The 22,509-nt window shown below is 36.4% G+C and overlaps 1 protein-coding gene across 1 annotated transcript in view; it reads left to right on the top strand.

The window, feature by feature from the left end:
• The window catches only part of DPYD (dihydropyrimidine dehydrogenase), a gene marked incomplete at its 3' end in the record, with an annotated part of 286,251 nt that overhangs the window by 5,599 nt on the left and 258,143 nt on the right, over positions 1-22,509 (top strand). The window contains exon 2 of the mRNA XM_029083522.1: positions 21,587-21,669. Coding sequence (XP_028939355.1) covers positions 21,587-21,669 — 83 coding nt within the window. The remainder of the gene's footprint in view (positions 1-21,586; positions 21,670-22,509) is intronic.

Below are 22,509 nucleotides of genomic sequence, written 5' to 3'. Positions count from 1 at the left end.
AAGAGTTTGCTAAAACTTCAAACTGGATTTTACTTTGATAGTATTTATGTGGCTGTCACTGCTATATATGAACATCTGTAAAAAGGAATTCCTATTTAAAAAAGGTTTATAGGGACCTCTTTGTGTACAAACATCTAAGCTTCCATAGCAACACCTGTAAATAACATGATTCTTTCTCCGCTGTAATCAGTTTGTTGCTCTAAGTGTTGCCTTCCAGTGAGATGGAAAAATGCCATGTGATTTTTTGTGCCCAATCATGTATCACAGTTACAGAATAATCAAGTTAGCAGTTCACAAATGACTGATGGGTTGAAGCAGAAATAGTGCAAATTGCAAACAAGTAGATATGAAACCCTGTTCACCCCAGGCCTTAAATCAGAACTTTAATGAATAAATGCTTTTTTAGTGAATAATTTGACCATTTCTAGATGTGTATTGATGAAAGATTATATATTTATAAATAAAAAATAATCACAAATATTGTAAAATAGAGAACACTCATTAAATGAAATCAATTCAATTATCTTTATAATCTAAACGTATAGTTTACCTTTGCAAATATTTATTTTTGTCTTCATTGCATATGAATATGCAAGTTTAGCTCTTTTCTGAATGAATATACAATGGCAGATGTCTCTCTAATCGCTGCTCTATTCAGACATTAATTGGTAGAACATATGTAGAATTCTACTAGTCTGAATAGGTATAGGATAGCAGCAGTCTTTTTAATCACATCACTATTCAGCCACTAATTGGTGTGATGATTAAGGGACATTAGAGGGAGCACTTTGACATCTGATTCTTTGAACTGATGTCTGCTCGGGCTGCACTGTATTCATCGTGGCCAGACTGATTTCTTAAATAAAACACTCTGATTCCCAAATGTGGAAAATATTGCATTAGGATCTATTGAGGTGATTAGGGAATTTGAGAATGATTCTTTTATTTAACTAGTGATTGACTGTATATGCACAAACTGTTCATATGAATAATACATGGGTTACTGAGTATCAGAAAGAGCTGAGAAGTAACATCAAGAGATTTTTCTCTTTTCTCATAGTGTCAATAATTAAATATTAATACACATTTTAAAATGTACCAGTTTAATCATTTAGCAGTCAAATTCCTACTCATACATTTTTTAGATTAACTAATTACTCTGCATTTTCTCGTATCGATACCATATGTTGGCATTTATAACCATTTTACTGGAATAAAGTGGTTTACGTGTTACTATAGGATAACGCTTATACTTGCTCTAAGAAATGCATATTATAATCTTTGAATTTTCTGTTTTGTTTTAGTTTCAATGTCTTAAAGTATTTTCATTAGAATATCTCAATAGCTCCTAACTTCCCTGACTGATACACATTAGTGCTTTTATTCGCATTTTCTGTGTATCAAATTATAAATACTAGCTGATTGCAAGTTATGCAAAATCCTTTTTTAGTACTCTGCAAAAGGTCCATTCTTTGTGGCTCTCCTGGAGTGCTGTGCTAAACCACCTCTGACCTCTTAACTTACTCTGTTCAGAGTTATACAGGTTTGGTGGTCTTCAGATTTGGTGTTGGATGATTCCCCTTACAGAGCAGCACTCACCAAAGATTTTCTGTTCCAGGTGTATTTCTGATCTTAACCATTTTGAAACAGAAGTGTTTCAGAGTTGTAAATCGCTTGGTTTTACACATACATATATGACAAAATGAAAAATGCTTGCCTGCTGCAAATGCTGAATTCTAAGTAAGTTTGATCAACTCATTCCCCTTCATTTAAGCTGAGCAGATCAGAGAGTAGGGATAAGACCAGAAACAATCTTCACTGTTAACTTTCATCTTCTGCTTAACCTTGTATTCTTTTAGATGTGGATTTCTATATGAGTACTTTCCTGTGGTTATTGGATGGGACTAAATGCGCCTTCTTGTGTTGGTGTTTTGGAAAACAGAATAAATAACAAGAAGACTAGCTTATCTTTTTTCAGTTCCTCTACTCTCACTTTTTCTTTCTTTTGTAAACCATTGCCTGTACTGAAACCTGTATTACACTTTCGCTCTTTCCTCTCCTAGAATTTCTTCTTGTATCCGAAAGTCCCATCTCTGTTCTGTTTAGAAATCTGTAAAATTAAAAATAATCAGGAGCTTTAGGTTGAGAAGTTTTAAGTGTTTCAACATTGTTTCTTGGAGAAACCTGTGCTATTGTTAGCCTGTTAGTAATTACTTCAGATCTATTCATATTGTCTAAGTCCTGGAAGACATCTGCTCACTAGAAGTGAAAGTAGCTGAGAAGCCAATTTTAGTGTGAGTGACGTAGTATAGCTTGCTGAATGCTATATCTTAAACAGAACTGGTAGCACTGTCCAATGTTAAGTTGTACTGAAGTGTTAATTACAAGACTCTGCTTGTAGTTTGTCTGCAACTTTGCCGCATATTTGGGCAAAAAAATTCCTAGTACCAGTCCATCAATTGTTTTATGGGTATGAAAAAATTAGTTGTATATGCATATCAAAAATGTCCTTGATTTAAGTATGAATGAACAGGTCTGGCAGAAAAGCTTGGTTTTGATCTTTTAACCAATCCTGTTATCATTATATTTAAAAAAAACCCAAACCCACTAGCATCCTCATGTTTTGAAGCAAGGATGTGTAACAGGCTGGGAACAGAAAAGTTATGTTGGTACAACAGAACTGTCCAGAAGCTTTGAAAACCTTATCTTGACCAGTTTCTGTTGCATTTTTTTATCACAATGTACAGTCCTTAGGTGGAGAGCAGTTGAATGCCTCCTCACTCATTGTTCCTTTGCTTACAATATTCAGGATTCTTTGCTTACAGTGGTGTCCTGGTTTCAGGAATTCATATTTTTAGTGGTGTATCTCAGGAATGGTTTGAGACTCTCATAATGATTTATTTGTTGTTTTATCCCATTTGGTATTGATATCAGAAATAATGTTTCTGGGATTCTTCAGTCTGCAAAGATGCTAGGTATTCCTTGGTACAAGAACTGGTGGGTGGTCCAGTCTCTGGAGCTGTGGTGTTGTCATGTTGAAGCATATACCCTCTTAGTCTTTCTGTGTGCTTGTTCCAGCAGTTCCTGCTATCTTCAGAAAGCTACATGTATGTGTTTTCTGCAGTCACTTCTTCCATCTCTGATCAGTCCAGCTTCAGCAGTATCTGGGACAATCACTCAGCAAAACTTTCTGTTCCTTTCTAACACTGAGGACAGGACAACAACCTACTATTGCTTAATTGCTAGCTGAAGTGGAAGAAGTTTTCTTCTCTAGAGCTAAAAATCCTACCATGTACACTTCATTTGAGCATTATCAAGTTGTAATTCATGTCTTTTTGTATTTTCCTTTAAAAAAAATAAGTTGAAGATTTCTTGTACCATGTGAAAGGAATGTTATTAATGTTGCTAAATCAAGTAAACAAATTAGGAAGCATTCAAATGACTACCTGTATAGTTGCCTTAAAGTATGTGCGCTATTCAGGAAAGACAAACATAAAGGTAAAGCATTTTATGTTCATAATGCAACAGACAGTAAAAAGATAGCAAGGGTAAAACCTAACCTTTATGGGTCAAAATCACTTTAGGGAAACACACTAAACTTGTTTCTAGTGTGCTGAGAATATGCTATAGAGTCTCCACACAGCAGGTTTAAATTTGGCTGTCGCTGTAAATAGTAGTCAATCTAATCATAGAATCATAAAAAACGTAGGTTTGAGAGGGATAGTGAGGGAATTTTGGGATGGGGATGGAATGAAATATAGCTAGACATTTCTTGACAGATACCTGTATAACCCACTCTTAAAGGCGTGTGATGTTGGAGACTTCTCATTCTTGTTACTGTTTAATCAATGCAACAGCAAGTCTTTCCTAAAATATGCTGTATTTTATTTGCTGAAGATGAAGTTGTCATCCTGTCCTTCTCCTACTTGCAGAACAGTTGATGATTATTCTTTATTTGTTGAAAATCTGTTATAATAGAACATTCCTGTTAGATATCCTTCCAGTTCTCTAGTTTTCCTAAACTCTTCTTTGCTGATCATGCTTTCTGAAACAGTTTTTTTTTTTTTTGCTTTTCTGTATATTTTCATTTCCTATATCTTTCTCTAATTGTGCTGATAAAAAAATGAAAATTTTTATCTGTCTGATAAAAAAAAAAAAAAAATTCCAAAACTCTTTGGGCAGAGGGGAAAGTAAGAACTTTCAAAAGTCAAGTTGAGTCACACCTGGCAAAAGAAATTAAAACAAATAGTAAAAGGTTATTCAGCTATATAAAACAAATAGCAAAAGGTTCTTAAGCTATCTAAATTAAAAGAAATAAAAGAACAAAGAAAGACAGTGTGAAGATAGGATTAAACATCCTAGGCATTGTGTAAAATATTTGTAAATCATCGTCCTAGTTTCAGCAAAATGGGAGTAAAACAAGAAGTGGCTAACAGGCAGACAAGCACAGAAATGGAAATTACCCCAGACAGGCCAGAAGGAAACTTGGGAGGTTTTCACCTCTGAAGTCAAAGGGACAAAAAAATGTCCATAAAAGTATCACAGAAAAATTGACGTGAAATTACAGGAGGAAGAGTGAAGCAAGCTGTATATTATGGTACTTGATTAAACAGTAGCCGATGCAGTTTCTCTATGTTGAAAGATGGAGAATTGATGGGCAACTGTAACTCTGTTAGTCTCATATCAGCAGCATGCAAAACTTTGAAAACAAACTTTGAAGCACAGATTTATTAAATGCATTAAGGTAAATACAAGATGGAATAAGACATATGGAGCTTTATTGTTAGGGATAGTTATGACACACTGACAAGGTTGTCTTGGTTTGTTTTTTTCAATTAATAATGAAGTATCATCTACTTACATTAGAATGGTAACATAAATAAGGGACTGACTAGAAAGGAAAAGGGACTGAGTAGTGCTTAAATAAGAGCTTCCGGGCTTTGAGCAGAGCTTGTTGAAGGATCTGTCTTCAGATTCATACCATTTAATATTTTCATTAATGAGCTTGACATAAATATTAGGAGCATGTTACAAGAAAGTTGTCAGGCACTGTCAATACAGAAGGAACTAGAACATCATAAAGAACTGTGTGACACTGAAGTTTAGAATAAAAAAAAAGGATGAGAGTAAATTTAATAGTGCAATTAGGAGGCTGTACAGCCAAGGGCTGAGGATAAGAATGACTAGGAGCTTAATGGTTGGAATTAAGAGAGAAGATGATTTAGAAATACTAGCTGATCTGAGGATGATGGTTCCATCAAGTGGATGAGAAAATCAGAATGTGAACTGAATGTGAAAGCAAGAGAGTAACTCTGATAATCCAAGCTGTTGCTTCCGGTTTCCCATATACTTTAGTGTTTTGGACAGTGGGTGTCTGACATAGCGTGCTCAGTTATTCAATAGACTTTCTGTGCCAATTGCTACCTGTTAAAAAGGGATAGTCATAGTATGTAGAATTAATTGCTTTTAAATCACTTCAGATAGTGATGAGTGTCATTGAAATGTTCATGGGGAAAAATAGTTCTGCCTTCAAGTAAGGTTTTGAATAGTGTGCAGTAAAGAAGGCTACCGCTAAGCACAAATGTTGAAAGGCTAGTGATGAGATGAGCACTCTCTGTTCTCTTGTGAGTCAGGCAGCAGTTCTGTGCAAAACAGCACAGGATCATATCATTAAGCCTAGTGTTTTGCTGTGTACGTGTGAAGGGGCCAAATCAAGTTTTGAAACAGCAGACCTCTTTTGGGCATTTTTCAATTTAAGTGCTTGACTTTGCAATGTCTGTGTTTGTTTTATGGGTTCTCCTGTGTTCTCCAACTAACTCTACATACCCTTATTTCAGCCTTTAATTTTGTAATAGTTCCACTGGGCTAGCCCTTGGCTATCAGCCAACACAGCCGTTCACCCACTCCCTGCCCCCCCAGGGAATAGGGGAGAGGATTGGGGGGCAAGGGGTAAGGAGACTCCTATGTTGAGGTAAGAACAATTTAATGATAGAAATAAAAGAAAACTTAAAATAATACTAATATTAAAATAGTAATGATAATAATAATAACAGTAACAAAATATGCAAATGAGTGATGCCTACTGAAACTGCTCATCACCAACAGACCAAGCCTGGCCCATTCCCAGATAACAATCTCAGAGGAGCAACAATCCCAAACCGAAACTGCAATCCTGGCAGAGCGAGAGCCTGAGCGAAAGTCAGAGAGAGCCAAAAGAGGAAGAGCCCCTCACTAATATACGGGACATGACAGGATATGATATGGAATATCCCACTGGCACATCCAAATGCCAGTTTAGCTTATTAATTTAAATATTCCTCGCCCCCTTAGATCTTGCACTTGTAGACCAACAGAACACAAAGTCCTTCACTTCCAGCGACAAAAATGCAAACACTGGTGTGTTCTCAGTGTCTCTCATAACAAGTCCCAGGCTGAGAGCAAAGTGCAGCACTATTCTAGCTACTAAAAAGAAGCCCAGCTCTGTTCCAACTAAAAACCAGGACAAACATTACTGTGGGAATGAGGTTAATAAGATGAGATTAGATACCTGAATATAAGTTTCTGTCCTTTGTTTACCTGTGTGGACCATTTGCAGTTTCTATTTAGTACGGAACTTTGTAGCCGGCAGATATAGACTGATGCTGTTAAGTATCTTTTAAAGGTGTGTGCTCTGATGCATGTTCTTTTCACTTGCTGCTGATACTCTGCTATGCAGACATCAAATTGCTTTGAGGCTGATTTAGCTATATAAAAAATTCCCGGGTAATAACTCTTCAGAAAGGTACATGTTAACTGAACATTTTCTCCATTCTGTAGAGCTTCATCACAGGTTGGTCCTTAGCTAAATTATGTAGTTATATTTTGCTTTAGCATTTCTATTTCTTGACTCCTCTTCCAGGACTCCTAATATCCTTAAAGTTTTAGTCCCTTGGATAAACATTATTTCCATCCCAAAATTAAAAAGACTTTTATTTCTCAGAAGTTGCCATTGGCTGTTGGAAGGAGCCTTTCATTGCTCTGGAATAAAAAAGAACTGTCAGGGAAACTGGTTTAGTATCTGTCCTCTCAAAGCTCAGTCTGGCTAATGCTGAATCTTCAATACTTCGTAAAGTATGCATTTAATGAGCATTTGTTTCTAACTTTTGAAGGTTGAGCCCAGCAAACTTTTGTTTGAAAAGAAAAGAGGGGGTGGTGGGGGGGGAAGCTTCGCTTTCACTTCTGTCACATCTGAAGTCATTAGAAATAATAGATATTGAAAATCTAGATCTGTAAGCTTTAGGAACAAACTTCAGTTCTTTATTATTCCCACTCCATTTTTCCTATCCTATGCAATTTGGAGACTACCTACTATCTTTTCTTTAGCGTAAAGCTTTCAGAAGCAGCTTTGCAAGAGTGTAAGAAGTCAGTGAATCTCAGCCAGTAATTCATACACAGTAGCTATTTAAGAGTTGGATGAATTTAACACAAATTTTAATTGCATAAGAAATATTATTTACATTCTGACAGATTGTAAAAGTAGCTGTATTAGTGAACAGTAATAACATATAAGCTCTGTGGGTTTTACAGAATGCATGAGAGACAAGGGGGCAGCACGCATCAGAGTTTGTGGCCATTTCTTGTGCTGGAAGAGCAGTCCTGTTGTTGTTTCTTTCTCTAGAGTTTTTCTTTCTCATTTATATTTTCCTCTGCATTTGTTAGCTTCTGAGTGGACAAACAATGTGAGAGGGATCTTGCATATATTTGTAGCAGTAAGTCTGAAAAGCTGTCTTGCCACCAGGGCTCTAGAAAAGCTGTGGAGAGGTACAGGGTGTTGCTAGGCAACACCGCATGGCCACAGATAGTATTTTTATTTTAATTTATTTATTCTTCAGTTTGAGTGTGTCCTGCTTGGAGCCATTTGGGTAATAGTTAAGCAAGCAAGAAATCAGAGAGCTGCAGGAGTGGGATAAAAGAATGCAATATATAAAAAAAAAAAAAAGAAAAGAAAAGCCATGACACATAATGAAACAGACTGAGAGACATGAAATAATTAGTAAGGACTAGGGGAAAAAAGTAAACAAGCATGAGGAAACAGAACAGGAGAGGAGAAAAATACGAGTAATGAAGAAGAAAAAAGAAAAGGAAAGATAAGGCACTATTGAAGAAAAATTAAAAATTGAAAACTCAAACAGTGTATACACAAGGGAAGCAGGGAAACTGCTGCATAAGAATAAGAATTAAAAATTGGAGATAAAAATGGCTTTGAGAAGAAAAAGGAAGAATTTGGTAATCATGTTAAAAGAATAATGATTTTTGTTTCTTTTTGCTTTGCAGCCACCCTGCTCTTTCCTACTGCTCTGTTTGCACATACGCAATAGTAGTAGTGACATTTAGGAGCTGGGGACTGATTAATAAGTCCAATATGTTTTCTGGAGAGGAAAAAATAATTTAAAGTAAGAGTTTCAGTGTTATTTGAAAATATTCAGGATATATGTTTGAAAATAGTATTTTCAAAACTAGGTTATTACATTTTTTTGTAAAATGTTGATGATTATACTAAGGGTACTAGGTTAAGCTCTGGCTGCAGGGAGACAGTGGGTTGTTCATGCTGTCCAAGTTAAACATGTTAAGCAGGGGGAGGTCTGTCCTGTGCAGTGTTCTGGGAACTAAAAACCCTTCACTTGCAATAACTGGAGACACTTCTACACTTGAGAGTAGCATAGCCCTGTGCAGAAAGTGCTGTGACAGAACCAGCCCTGCTGAGACCCAATTTATTAGCTCAGGAACTGCGCTACCTATCCCAAATATCTTGAGGAGCACTGTGGGACCTGAAATAGATTCCTTGAAGCACCTCTCCTATTGAGGACAGGCTGAGAGAGTTGGGGCTGTTCAGCCTGGAAAAGAGAAGGCTTAGGGGAGATCTTATAGTGGCCTTCCAGTACCTGAAGGGGCTACAAGAAAGCTGGGGAGGGACTTTTTACAAGAGCAGGTAGTGATAGAGCAAGATGAGGCTTTGAGCAACCTGGTCTAATGGAAGGTATCCCTGCTCATGACAGGGGGGTTGGAACTACATGATCTTTAAGGTCCCTTCCAACCCAAACCATTCTATGATTCAAAGAGTGCTAAGCCTAGCTTATATCAAGGAACCTTGCAGCACACTTCTCTTCTGGTGAATCTTGGCTCCATATGTGCCTGCTCTCTTGGGAATTACTGGGAAGGTGTTTGTCTAGTGCTTTGGGGCATGCTTGTATTGCTCATCTCAACTTGAACACAACAATTTTTGAGACTGATGAGAAGGAGAATACAGCAGTCTGAGTTTTTGAAGGCAGGCTAGAAGGTTTTGGGAGAAGAAAGCTATTCAGGTTGAGAAGTGAAAGCTTCCAAAGCAATAAAAAACTACCCCCCCGCCCCAGCCCTGGCTGAGCCCATTAGCAATAGAGAAATGCCTCTGTGAATCCCTATTTGTGAGGTGAAGGTCTGTCCTGAAAAGAAGAAGGTGGAGAGAACCTGGAGGAGAGGCCATTGACGTGAACAAAAGATGACCATCGGCCTAAACAAAGAGAGAGCTTCGGAGGAAGGAGAAGGAGGAGAGGGAGGACAGAGAACCTCAGACACCCAGTTCAACCGAGTGGAGTAGAAAAAGGCAAATGAAGTCCCTGCAGCCCATGGAGGTTCAACGGTGGAGCAGAGACCCACATGTAGGCCATGGAGGACTCCATGCTGGAGCAGAAAAGCTGAGCCTGAGGACGAGCGTGACTGAATTAAGACCTTGAGAGTAGCTCAGTGCCAGAGTGGGGGTGGACCCCGGGAGTGGGGGAGGTGAGGATGTGCGCTGGACCAGAGACCTATCTGCGGCCCGTGGATGTCCCCATGCCAGAGCTGGGAGCTGTGCCCGAAGAGGTCTGTGACTCCTTGGGAAGCTTGCTTTGGAACACCTCGTTCCTGGACTTCCATGCCAGAAAGAGCTGCAGAGGTGAACTGACTGAACCCCTATTCCCTGTCCCCTGTGCTGCTGGGGGGGGGAAGGTAGAGAAATGGGAAGCAAAGTGATTTGAGCCCAGGAAGAAGGGAGGGGTGGGGGAAGGTGTTGTAAGATGTGGTTATGTCTCACTGTGCTACTCAGATGAGTGGCAATAAATTAAATTTCCCCAAGTTGAGTCTTTTGCCTGTGACCACAACTAGTGAGTGAGCTGTCCCGGTCCTTCATCCTAATCTGTGGCCCCTTTGTTGTGATTCCATTCCCTTCTCACCAGGTGGAGGGAGTGAGTGCAGGACCGAGTGGTCCCACTGTGGTTAAACCACCACAGGTTGTCAGATGCTCTTCTCTCTAAGGTGATAAATGGAACTGAGACCTGAGGCTATTTATCCCGGATGTTGTTTTCAAGCTGCATGTGAATAAACAGCGTTATAGCAGCATTATCCTAATGCTCCTTCTAAGTTCACTGTGAAAACAACTTTTGAATGCCCTGCTGACAAATGTAACTACACATAAACCCTGTTCATTCCTGTGTATAGGAAAGTTCTCAGTCATGTTATTTTTTACAGAAAATAAACTAATACCGTTAATACCCTTAAATTTCTACTGGAAGATTTCAAGCTTATTAAAGATATATGGTATCTTATTCAAACAAAATTACACTTATTTGAGCAGTTTTCTCTCAGTTTTTATTATGTCTGTGTGTCTGTAACTAGATGACACAACAGATGGCGATAACTTTGTAGGATCTGCAACCATTGTAATAGCTCCATATCTCTGTTTTTCTGAATATTTTTTGAGAGGGGAAAACAATATTTTACAGCAACAGTGTTTGTACTGTCCTACTTTCTTGTTGCCCGTACCGCGAGACTTGACTTTCCATCTCCTTAGCAATGAATGTAAGCTTTCACTTGACTAACTTGGCTTGATGCATGATATTTGAAGTTATGTAATTGTGTTGACTGTTAAACAGTTTTGTCTCCCAGTGAACCAATTTAGTAGTTCTTTGTGCATTCTTATACATGCTTTCCTGTTTCATGAGGATTTTCTTTTTTTGGTTGGTTGTTTTTTTAATTTTTTTTAAGTGTCTGAGTTCACCATCTTACTGTTTGTGGACCCTGTAGTGTTACAATAAGGTTTTAGATACCAGTCAGTGATGAACATGGTAAAGAATGCATATAAACAAAGTAGTCTTTTCACTATTAGTTTTTCTTTATGGTATTTTGAAAAAGAAAAAAAAAAAAGACAGCAAGTTTTCCTCTGATTTAGCTTATTTGAGATGGCAGTTAATATAAAATGTATTTAAATACTTGGCTTTCTGGAACATCTCAGTACAAGGACATGTCTTTTGAATCGCAACAGAACAGGAAATCGAGGAGAAATTGCAACCTAGGTTTTTTTCAGAGATATATGAATTGTCAACTCACTTATATGTCTTCTCATGACATGTCCTACTACAGGTACTTAAGAGTCAGCATGTAGCATAAAATATAGGAGCTGAGGTTAGCAGTTTGTTGGTGTTTGCATGTGGCGCTCATAGTTCAGGAATGAGCTCCAGATTATTTTAATGATTCTTTAGTTTTTCTTGAAGAATTATTGTGATGGAAAATCTGATATGAAGTGCCAGCATGTAACACAGCTGCACCAGGGTCTTGATACAAGGGTTGTGCTTTGCTGGCTGCAGCCTTTTTCCTAATTCTTATTCCTTTGACTTTGGTAGATGATTCTTAAGCAAACTTAATATTTTCAGTTATTCCTCTGGGGAAATCTAGTCTCAATTTTATATTTGGCTTTGCCTGTGGTAAGTACCCTCAACTGTCACATGCGGAAATTTGTTTCCTTGCTATCTAAGTCATCTTTTATGCTGTGATACTGATGTTCAGATAACACGGTAATCCAGAATAAAAGCATGTATACAGTTTTCTTGGTAATTCAACAAGTCAGAGGATGAGATTTTAATAGTATCTTTTGTGGAATTGTTTCAGTTTTTTGCAAAGAAAATTTGGAGGAAGGATGCTCCTTTATGAGGGCTTGGCCAGTGTGCATAGTGACATATAACCACATAGGGTTATGACAAGGAATATCATCAGTCATAGGCACTGAAGTATTTTTCAAGCAGAATTGTCACTGTTTTCTTCTACCAAAGTAAGCACAGAGTGGGGAAAAATCCCCCTCTTGCAGGACAGAAACATTGGGTTGCTTGGAGTCTGGAAGTCAGATCCTACAGTGCTCTCTGTACGAATCTAGTCCCTTGGTATGGTCACCAGTTCCTCAGCTCTTGGCCTTGTATTTAGTATTTGTTTGGGCTCTTTCTGGGGAACTTAAAGTCTATTTTATGTAAGTGTTTTAGATGTTGGAGAGAATTAGGAGTACGCAATTTAGTAAGTAGTACGTGGAATGTGATTTAGCTAGTGGATGTGTTTCTATGACTGTCAACAGAAAGACATGATCTGTAATTTTAGGAGAGAAGGGCCTTGGTGTTAGTTTAACCTCAACTGGCAACTAAGCACCACACAGCTGCTCACTCACTCTCCCCACACAGTGGGATGGGGGAGAGAATCATAAGAGTAAAAGTGAGAAAACTCATGGGTTGAAATAAAAACAGTTTAGTAGGTAAAGCAAAAGCCATGCATGCAAACAAAAAAACCCCTAGGAATTAATTTACTACTTCCCATTATCTGGCAGATGTTCAGCCCTCTCCAGGAAAGCAGGGCTCCATCACATGTAACAATGACATGGAAAGACAAACACTGCCACTCTAAATGTTCCCCCCTTTCTTCTTACTTCTCCAGCTTTATATGCTGAGCGTGTCATCATATGGTATGGAATATCCCTTTGGTCATTTGGGGTCAGCTCTCCCAGCCAACTCACTGGTGGGGCAGTGTGAGAAGCAGCAAAGGCCTTGACTCTGTGTAAGCGCTGCTCAGCAATAACGAAAACGTCTCTGCATCATCAACACTGTTTTCAGCAAAAATCAAAAATATAGCCCCATACCAGCTACTATGAAGAAAATTATCTCTATCCCAGCCAAAACCAGCACACTTGCCTAGTCAGTTCTCATAGTTATTTGGGAATGAAGTTTATGCAAAATAATGAAAATACTAGTACTGAGGCAACTGCAAAGATCTGTAGTACATGGTGAACACAGAACCATGAAAGAAAATGTTTTGTTGTGGCACTTCTGAAAAATACTGTTGTTGGAGAATAAAACGTGCCTTGTAAGAGATGAAAGGTGGAATCTTGGGTTGAGGAAGCAAGCCTGCTACATGTCATCTGCTTTTATTCCTCTATATAGGGCTGGACTGCATTGTTTCAGGGTAGCATTTAAGCATTTTATTGTAACTTTAAGTTTTGAAAAACTCTTTTATTAAATAATTCTTTAGCTATGCATGAACAATAAGAGTGATCCTGAAAGTTGGTACTTTCCAATATGTGGGGTTAATTCCATACATTCTTGGTCATTCAGCTTCTAATAAAGCAGAGGTTTTTGACTATGTGGGGGTTTTTTATGCTCTTTGTTGAAGGTCAAGAACATAATCTGTTCCTTAGGAGTACAGTTCACCTGCATTTTAAAGATTCTTCCTTTTTTTTCCAGGTTATGAGCTCTGTAAATGTTAATTCTCAGTATGAGTCTGGTCTTTTCCTGCATACTCTGATTTTATTTAATCTCGATGAGTCAGGGGAATATTTGCCTAAGCAGAGTAAAGAATCCCAAGGAAAAAGCAAGCTAAGAGATATGTGAAAGTACTGGGAGGGGAGTACAACGTTTTTGATTTTTTTTTTTTTTTCTTGCTAATCTTTACTTAGTTATATTTTCACTGTCAAGTGAAAATAGTATATTTAGAAATTCTACATAAAGCCTGTGTCTCTTTACTTAGACTTCATGCCCTTAAAGAATTACATTGTAAGTTTATGCTATGAGTACTGGAGAATCAGAGGATTTAACTGTTAAGAATGGATCCCAAATAGGATCTTAAACCTGTGAAGGCTCTCATGTAATGCTCAGGCTCTCCAACAGGAAAAAGGCAGGACTAAAGCCGCATTAAGAAAGAAATAGTATCTAGATGAAACTTGCCATATTCTAAGAGATTATGTGTGTTTTTCCCTGTTACAGAGCCCTATCCCATACAGGGAAGCAGTCTTAAAAGTGTTCCTTCAGATGCAGAGGGACCGGTAGCTCGTTGCCAAGTCCTCCCATTAGTCTACTGATCAAGTTTAACATTTGTTCTAGGAAGAGACAGGAAAAAGTGGAAGAGGCAAAGGTATTCCTTCCTTTTTGTTCTCAAAGTCTTCTCTGTCTGTTAAGGGGCAGAGCATTATAAAATGTCCGGTCTAGGGTTGTTACCTGCGTTCTCTGGTCCTTTTTATTTCCAGCTATCTCTGCTGTTTTGCATATCTTTTGTAGCTTTTTATTCTCTTGGGTTTTTGGGGTTTTTTTTTAGTTCTTTGGTCTACTATTCTTTGCATTGCATGCTTTGTCCTTTCAGAATATCTTTTCTCATCTTTTCTGTATCACTACTATCTGATGTGTTATCCATTGCCAAAACACGTGGTGTCTGCATCTGCTCTGACAACAGCAGGTTGAATGCAATCAAGATACCATACCCTTATGTGAACATGAAGGCTGTTGTAAATTCACTACTTGAAATTTCTGCATGAAACAGCATGAAAAGGAAGTTAGCAGAATGCCATCTCAGATTGGGAGATCTTTCACAGTCCTGGTAAACTTGCAAACTAAAGTGTTATGTATGTTTAACAAGTAATTAACTTTCATATAATTACCTGTCTTTAAGGATTAAATGCACCATATTTTAAACTGGGAAAAATTTAAAAAAATCCAAAGTTGTCTGCTTCCACTTCAGAATTCCCAGTTACGTTGACAGTATTGCTGGTAATTAATAACAAAAAACACACTTGTAGTTTCAGAAAATATCATGTGCATCAGAGTTTCCTGGTATTAGTCCTGTTGTAGCAATATATTGTTGAGAAAATGTGATACTTGTGTTTGAGTTTGCATGTGCACTATTTTTAATGCTTTAAAAATAATATTCCTCTAAAAAAACCTGAGAAAAATTAACATAGTTATGCTAATTAGGCATTGATTATAGCCACCCACAATTCTATTTAATATTTTTTCTTTTGATTTTTTCCTTGATTACTAACACTTAGAGCTGGTTTTCTGTTGGAAGCCTGCTATTTTTATTATATCAATATCTATATTTTTCAAAGAGCGTGTCTGGCCAATGTGGCTGTATTACATAATGAAAAAATAGTTATAACAAATAATCATGTACTATGAATAACATGCTGTCAAATGTTATGTAAATACCTAAGGGCTCAATATACTTTTGGCAGGTATTAGGAATATGTACATATTGAGAAAAATACCTGTTTTTCCTTTGTGAACAGCTGCTCAGGTATCAGTTTTAAGCTGCTTTTCCAACGTTTGGAATAAGAACCCCTTGAGAATGAGTCGCAGCAAATAGAAAGGAGGAATTTAATAGGCAGATATTGCATAGATCAGAATATCTTAAAGCCGTAATCAAACAATCCTTTTGCTTGTCTAGTTTTTAAGAATGCTCTTAGATAAAACTGGTTGGTAAATGGCATCAGTTTTGTTTATTTGCTCAATATGAAGATAGTTTAAGGAGACTTCCTGTATGGAATACAGCTATTGGCTACTGGATAACTTTAATGAATTTTAGCACCAGCAGTAGAATAAATGCAATATATGTAAGTCATTTTACCCTATAGCAGATGGGTGCTTAAGTCTGTGAGAGAAGATCAATGGAACCATTTAGTGCTTTGCGTTGTTTTAGTATAGAAAGACAGCCTGTTCCAAATCAAGAGAGAAGTCTGCTAAGAATATTTAGGTTTCATTGGAATAAAGCAGAGTGTTATATAAGTTCACATCAAAAGAAGTAGATGTGCTATTCCAAGTTCGTAACAATTGTCTATTAGTCTGTTTTTAATAATTTTGCTTTGGCATGTAATCCTGTTTAATTAGATTCTACTCTCTCTGTTGTTTCAAGATGCCATAAACTGGAGTCTTATATACCAGCTGCTAAAGCAGGAGTTACTGTCTAAATGATATTCACAATGAGTATTTGGAAGGTTTACAATTATACCCTTGCTAATAAATTGTGCTATTTTCCCCAACAGTTTTAAGTGCTAATCTTCAGAAGGCATTTTAAAATTAGCTAAAATTCTGTCAAGAGATTTACAAAAATTGTTAGCATGAAGATAATTATGTCACAGTCCTTGGACTCCATCTCTGATTGTGTGCATAAATCAGAAAATGTCAGCTGTGTTTTCCCTTAATAATTATCCTTGCAGCAATATATTACAGTTTAGATTACTATTATAATGTTGCTTTAGGTTTATAAAACACAAGTTTGTTATTTCTGAAGTTTTCTGCTGATGAAATAATTCACATTTCCAGAATAACAAGTGATTATTGGTGTTAACATTTTATATATAAGTAGATCAAGATGGAAATAAGCATTCTACACTCCTTATAGAGTCCCTTGAAGAAGTCAGCTTTTTTATTACAAATTTGTTAAAGGAGATCACTTTTACTGTGTGGCCAACATTTTCAAAAGAGCTAGCTCAGCCTTGTGGCATGTGTGGGAGGAATTTTTGGACCAAAATTTGAGACTTTTCTTGCTGAGTCTGTACAGGATATAGGTACTTAGAGTAGGTTCTATAGGTCCCCAACAGTTTTGGCAGTCTGTCATTGGAACCTACCACCTTAAAGGCAACTAATTTAAGTATCAGAGGATGCTATTACGTCCTTCGGGGTTTGGACCAGGTTGTCTCATTTTAAGCACTTGGAAATGTAGGTACAAATACATTTGATATGGACATTTTAAAATTTGACTGCAAAAACGTTAGAAAATTAAGGCACAACATACTCTGTAGGAACCTTTTTAATGGATTATAAAGGAGAAAACAGGAGAAAAATGAATTTGTTTTAGCATTAGCAGCAATAGTAAATACAGACTAATCAGGTGAGAGCTGTATCATCTTTCAGTTGCTGTATGTTCCCTTTCTTTGATATACTGAGAAAATTTGACAGTAAAAATGTGAGATTTACTTTCACAAATGTTTGGAATAAACTCAAGCTTTCTAAGAGAATTTCCTAAAACCATGGGGAAGCAATGAATTGCAAGAATTCGGCAATCCTTGTTACCTAAAAACTTCTTTCATAGAAGAGAGATGGTATTTTAAGTAAGGCTTTTGATTTGGCAGTGTATCAACTAGGATAAGAGATCTACTCAACTTCAGTGATGCAGGCTGCCTTAGAATAGGTCTTACGCTGTTGTCAGATCAAAAGATTTTATTTCTCAACTGTCTCAAAATGCGTGTAAGACATTATCTGTAATACTAACACTTTTGAAAGTCTTATGTATTTCAGGATGTATATTTCAGTTAAAGTAGCAGGATATGGCTTAGTGTGATCTCGCTCTCATTTGACTGGATGGAAGATTTAAGGTTGATTTCAGTGAAAGTGGGGTCACTTCTTTTATCAGTACTCTGTTGCAGAATGGGCAAGTTTGAGTTATGATCTTCTCAAAACTCTGATTCTTAGGCCTGTCATGGTAGAGCAGAGGCAGCAATGCTTTTGTGGTTTGGGAAGTGACATCCTCAGTGGTGACACCAGGCAATAGACTGCTTTTGGTTTCTGGGCTACTTCTGCAAAGTTTTGCATTTGACCTGAGAGGCCAAATCAAGAATTGCTTCTCAAATGACTAAGTCAAGCAAAGAGAGCTTCTCCATCCAAGGCAAAAACATATACAAGAAAGCTAAGCTGATTAATATTTAGAGATGTATTTTAAAAAGGATAACTTCACTTTTACCAGAATCTTAGGTTTTTATTTAAAACTAGGATAATTCTTTATTTATATTCTCCAGTTACGCTAGCTTGGTACTTCAACCAGTATCAAAGAGTAAGAGTGTTTTGGACTTGGTAGTTGCTGACTTTCTTCAGACTGTTTGAATATTATTATAAAGTTTATGTCATGATGTTATTAATATTATCACTTACTATAACTGAAAATACGGAATTACAGTACAGTCCTTGCTCCCAAAGCTTGCAGTTTATTTTACTAAAAAGAATAAATTGCAGGAAAAAAAGTCCCATTTTTGTGGTTATAGAAGAAAAAGCTTTTCAGCTTATTCATTAATCTTTCTTTGTCCTCATCTTCATACTTCCATCATTAATCTTTCTCATTCCTGATTGGATGTTCCACTAGTATGCTGTGTGTGATGCCACAGATATTTGTGGTTATCCAGTCTACATCTCCCTTTTTAACTAGTTGTCTCGTAGTTTTAGTTAAGAACTCATACAATAAATAAGCCATTTATTTATATATAAAATCTCTTCCCCACTCTATTGCCTTTTGGTTCTTTTAAAAAACTCAAAGTATTTATGCTAGAATCCCTTAAGAAGCAGTATTTAGACTTTTTTGGCTTTTTGATGTGCAATAGTAGTTTGACTTGTGATGACCATGTGCCTAAACACATCTCTGTACTTATTTTTCCTCCTGAACTTCTCAAAGGTGATATTTAGTTTAGTTTCATACAGCACTTTAGATCTGTCAACAGTGATAACGTATACAGTACTATATAATTATTGAGTCTGAGTTAAACCTTCTAGACTTTATCTATATCCACGAAAAATCACTTGGCATTAAGCCACTCAAACCAATTTTTTTTTCACTGCCTGTGTTTTGATTTTTTTACTTTAGCTACTGCTCAAAATGAAACACCTGGGAGTTTAATTATCTTGCTCTGTGTAAGGTATTTATAGATATTAATCTATTTGGTAGCATGGATAATAGAATGAGCTTGATTCTTGCTACTGATTTAATACTTAAGAATGTAAAACTCACTCTGGTCATGGTCTACTGAAGTTACATCACTTCCCAAACATATTCTTCAGAGTATTCTTGTGCTCACAGTTTCATTCACATTGGTAGCCTTTCTTGTAAACTTATATCCTTTCAGACGATCTACAAATGTAGTGTGTGAGCTGATACACAGGCCCATGAAGAATTGGCATCTCTACACTAGTAGCTATGCTTATATTTGGTATTTTAGATGCCCTGTTCTCTTTTCTCTGAGAGGATCCAACATACTCTTTTGGATGATTGCAACTCTAACTGGAAAGCAGTAGGTATTGTCAGTATTTGCTCACGCTTCTGTTCCATATGTATTGCAGTAACATTGTACTACAAGATCATCTTCCTTCAGGAGTTTGCATCTGGCTCAGTTTTTAGTTCATTTTTTCCTAATGGTGAAGTTATTTGTTCTCCAGCTGCTGTACCTTGGATGAGAGCTATTTGACTGAAAGTAGCTGAGAAATTGTCCAGAAAAAATTCTCAGAAATGATAGAAGTAAGTTCTTCTTCATGCCAAATGAAGTGGTACAACACCTATTATTTGAGTCTACACAATTTGTTCCATTTTTTTGTTCTGGGTTATCTATTCATTTTCACATTGGGTTTATAGTTGAGATGGAATATTTATGCGTATAAGGCTACATGATCACAGCATTTTCTTTAGATATGAGCCACCTTTGTTGCCCTTCAGCTGATTAACACAGTATGGTTAAAGTTATAGGCAAAGAAGAAATACCAGCTGAACTTACTCTTTTTAGCATTTTACACGTGGAAAGCATCAGTTATTTTAGCTTGTATAACATATAGAGAAGATTTAGTTGTGTTTGATGAAAATTTTGTGTGCTTTGGATCCTCTGTTGTTTCTACATACTTTATACCACAAGGTCAAGAGAAATTAACTGCATGACGCTCAGGTTTTCTGAAGCTGGGATGCTGGTGACACAGAATTGTTACAATGTGGCCTTTCCTCTTTCAGCACTTGGAGCAATATTCCAAATGGTGTTTCCTTTGGTCTGTTTTCCTGGAGGGTGGACAATTTAAGCTTAGTACTGATGATTCAGGAATTCTTTATTAATTAATTGACTTGGATTTCTTTTGTGTATTTTAAATGACTGACCTGCCTCTATGTGCTTGGAGCTGAAGGTCAATGTATGCTGATCTAAATAATGGAATACTTCATTGCAGAGCTTCCCTGTCTTTCTTGCATAATCCCTTTGAGTTTTTGAGTAGAATTTTGCCATAAAAATGACAGCTGATTGTAATATAAACAAAGAAAAATAACAGATTAGCTATGGGATAAGATTTACTACTCATACTTAAGACATGCATGGTTTTTTATAAGGGAGAGGAAAGACTGAAAAAGTTCCAAACGTAGCTTTGTTCATTTCTTCTGCTCAGAAATGTATTGTTAAAGCTTTAAAGCTTTGTATTAAAAAATCTATAATCTTATTTAAAAATAATGATTGTTTAAATGTTAATTGGACAAGCTAAAATACCTTGTTAGGTCATTTACAAATATCCAATTATTTTATTTTCAGTAATGTTTTTGTAGCCTCAAATTGAATGTAATTATAAAAATAAAGAATCAATGCACAAAAGAAATAACAGTAGGTAATTTTTGTTATATTTATTATAACTGTCTTTACAATGTGGACTTGAAAATTAATCTAGATATTAAAAATTGTGAAAGCAATATGGCCAAATAATAGTGCACATATTTTCTTCAAAGCTACGGCATAAAGAGCCTGACAATCCTCCTTTCAAGGTTGTTAGCAATAGTAACTGTTAGCTTGTAACTTGTGTTTCCTTTTAGACCCATATGGCAAAATTATGCCTCCCAGAGGTAAGTTTTTGTACTGAAGAAAGGTGCTGCAGAGAACGGGGATAACCTAAAAGCCTCCTGTATTGACAGAGCCTCAATAGAATATAAAAATCCTATGGATCACGCAGATGAGCAGAGAATTCTTGTTTGCTGGTGTTTCACGCTCACTTTGCACAGATACAAATTTCTGAACTCTCAAGCATCTTCTGAATCAATTTTACTGCCTTTATGGGAGCAGAAGAAAGGGATCACCACTTTGGAGTAATGAAATCAGTCACATATTTGACAATAATTAACAGAGTATAGCGAAGTTTTATTTCATTTATTGCCATAAAATTGTTGACTTCATATTACTTTTAGAAATACTGCTGAGCTCTAATCTGGAAAAAACATTAAGTGTTTGAGATTTCTATAAACAATTAATCTTTTCAGTTTCTGTTATGTTTTTAAAATTAAATTAAATATGAATTAAATATGATAGGCAGTGTTGTTGGAACAAACCAATTTCATTGGGACAGAATTTTTAACTTTTATTATAATTTTAAAATGTATGTTTAGGTTTCTATTCTCATCTGTATGTGTACAGTAGCTTTGTAGCCTCGCATACTGATGAAAAAAGGAAAAATTAATTTTTGTTTTTTTCAAAGAAGAAAAAAGTAAAAATTCTATACATTTCATTATGGAACATTTATAAGGTGATTTCCATGACAACCATGTAATAAGATTCATGTTTACTTTGTTTCTGAGTTCTCAATATCTTTTTAATGACTCCTGTGTAATTAAAATAGAATGCATAATTTGAGGTTACATAATATAAATCAGTTGTGTTTGCATGATGTTGAATAATGTTAATACATGTACATTATACTGTGTAAGAGCCTTACATGGATGTGTTCATTTGTTGCAGAACTGTGAGAAACTAGAAAATAATTTTGATGACATCAAGCACACAACTCTTAGTGAGCGAGGAGCACTTCGAGAAGCAATGAGGTAAGTCTGGGTCACCATAGCAACAGTCACAGATGTGGTAAAGAAAGAGTCATTCTTCATTATTGGGGGAACAAATGAGTTCATTGCCACCATTCAGCTCTATTCTCTAAGGTATTAATTTGTCAGTGGAGAGGCTTCCCTTGAGGCTGTACTTTGGTTTTGAAGCCGCATAAATGTTAAGCCTGACTGCACAGTAAAAAACGTAAATGTTTAATTTGTTATTTAAAATGCTTAAGGGGTGCCTTGCTTTATATTTATACTAAACTGTGAGTGAATGAAAATATTGTTCATCTGAATTCTGTAAGTGTTAAAGCAATTGTACAATGCCGTTTGAACAAACCTGTGTTTACTTTTAAATTGGATTCGATTTTTATGTATGTACTCTGATTTTATCACCAGATTTACAAGGTTTTGGTTTTGCTAATGGAACGTTAAAATCTATCTGGTCCTTCATACGTTGTAGAGATGTATATTTTGCTTGATATCCTTATATCATTACACCTAATGCTTATTAGAGGAGGTTAAAATTAGTCAGTACATGAATCTTTTGTCACCCTTACTTACACTGTAGAGTATCTGGATACAGGACTCCAAAGAAATTTGCCAGCTGTAGTACCTGGAAAAGGGTATGATTACTATGCTGAAAGGTGGTGGAATCAAAGACACATTTTTTCAGAAGTAACTCACTGAATAACCATGAAGATGTTAATTATAGTATTATCTGTGGATCAGAAAATTGTGATAACCTGTACTTTTAAAGGTTTTGAAAGTTGGATACTAAAATGTAATGATGCAAACGTAGTGGTTAATTTCACTTGCCTGATATCAGAGTAACTTCTT

This window comes from Antrostomus carolinensis, unplaced genomic scaffold, assembly GCF_000700745.2.
Source record: "Antrostomus carolinensis isolate BGI_N321 unplaced genomic scaffold, ASM70074v2 scaffold2832, whole genome shotgun sequence".
Classification (NCBI taxonomy): Eukaryota; Metazoa; Chordata; class Aves; order Caprimulgiformes; family Caprimulgidae; genus Antrostomus; species Antrostomus carolinensis.
Note: the sequence above shows the minus strand (reverse complement) of the source record. Positions and strands in the feature narration are given on the sequence as shown.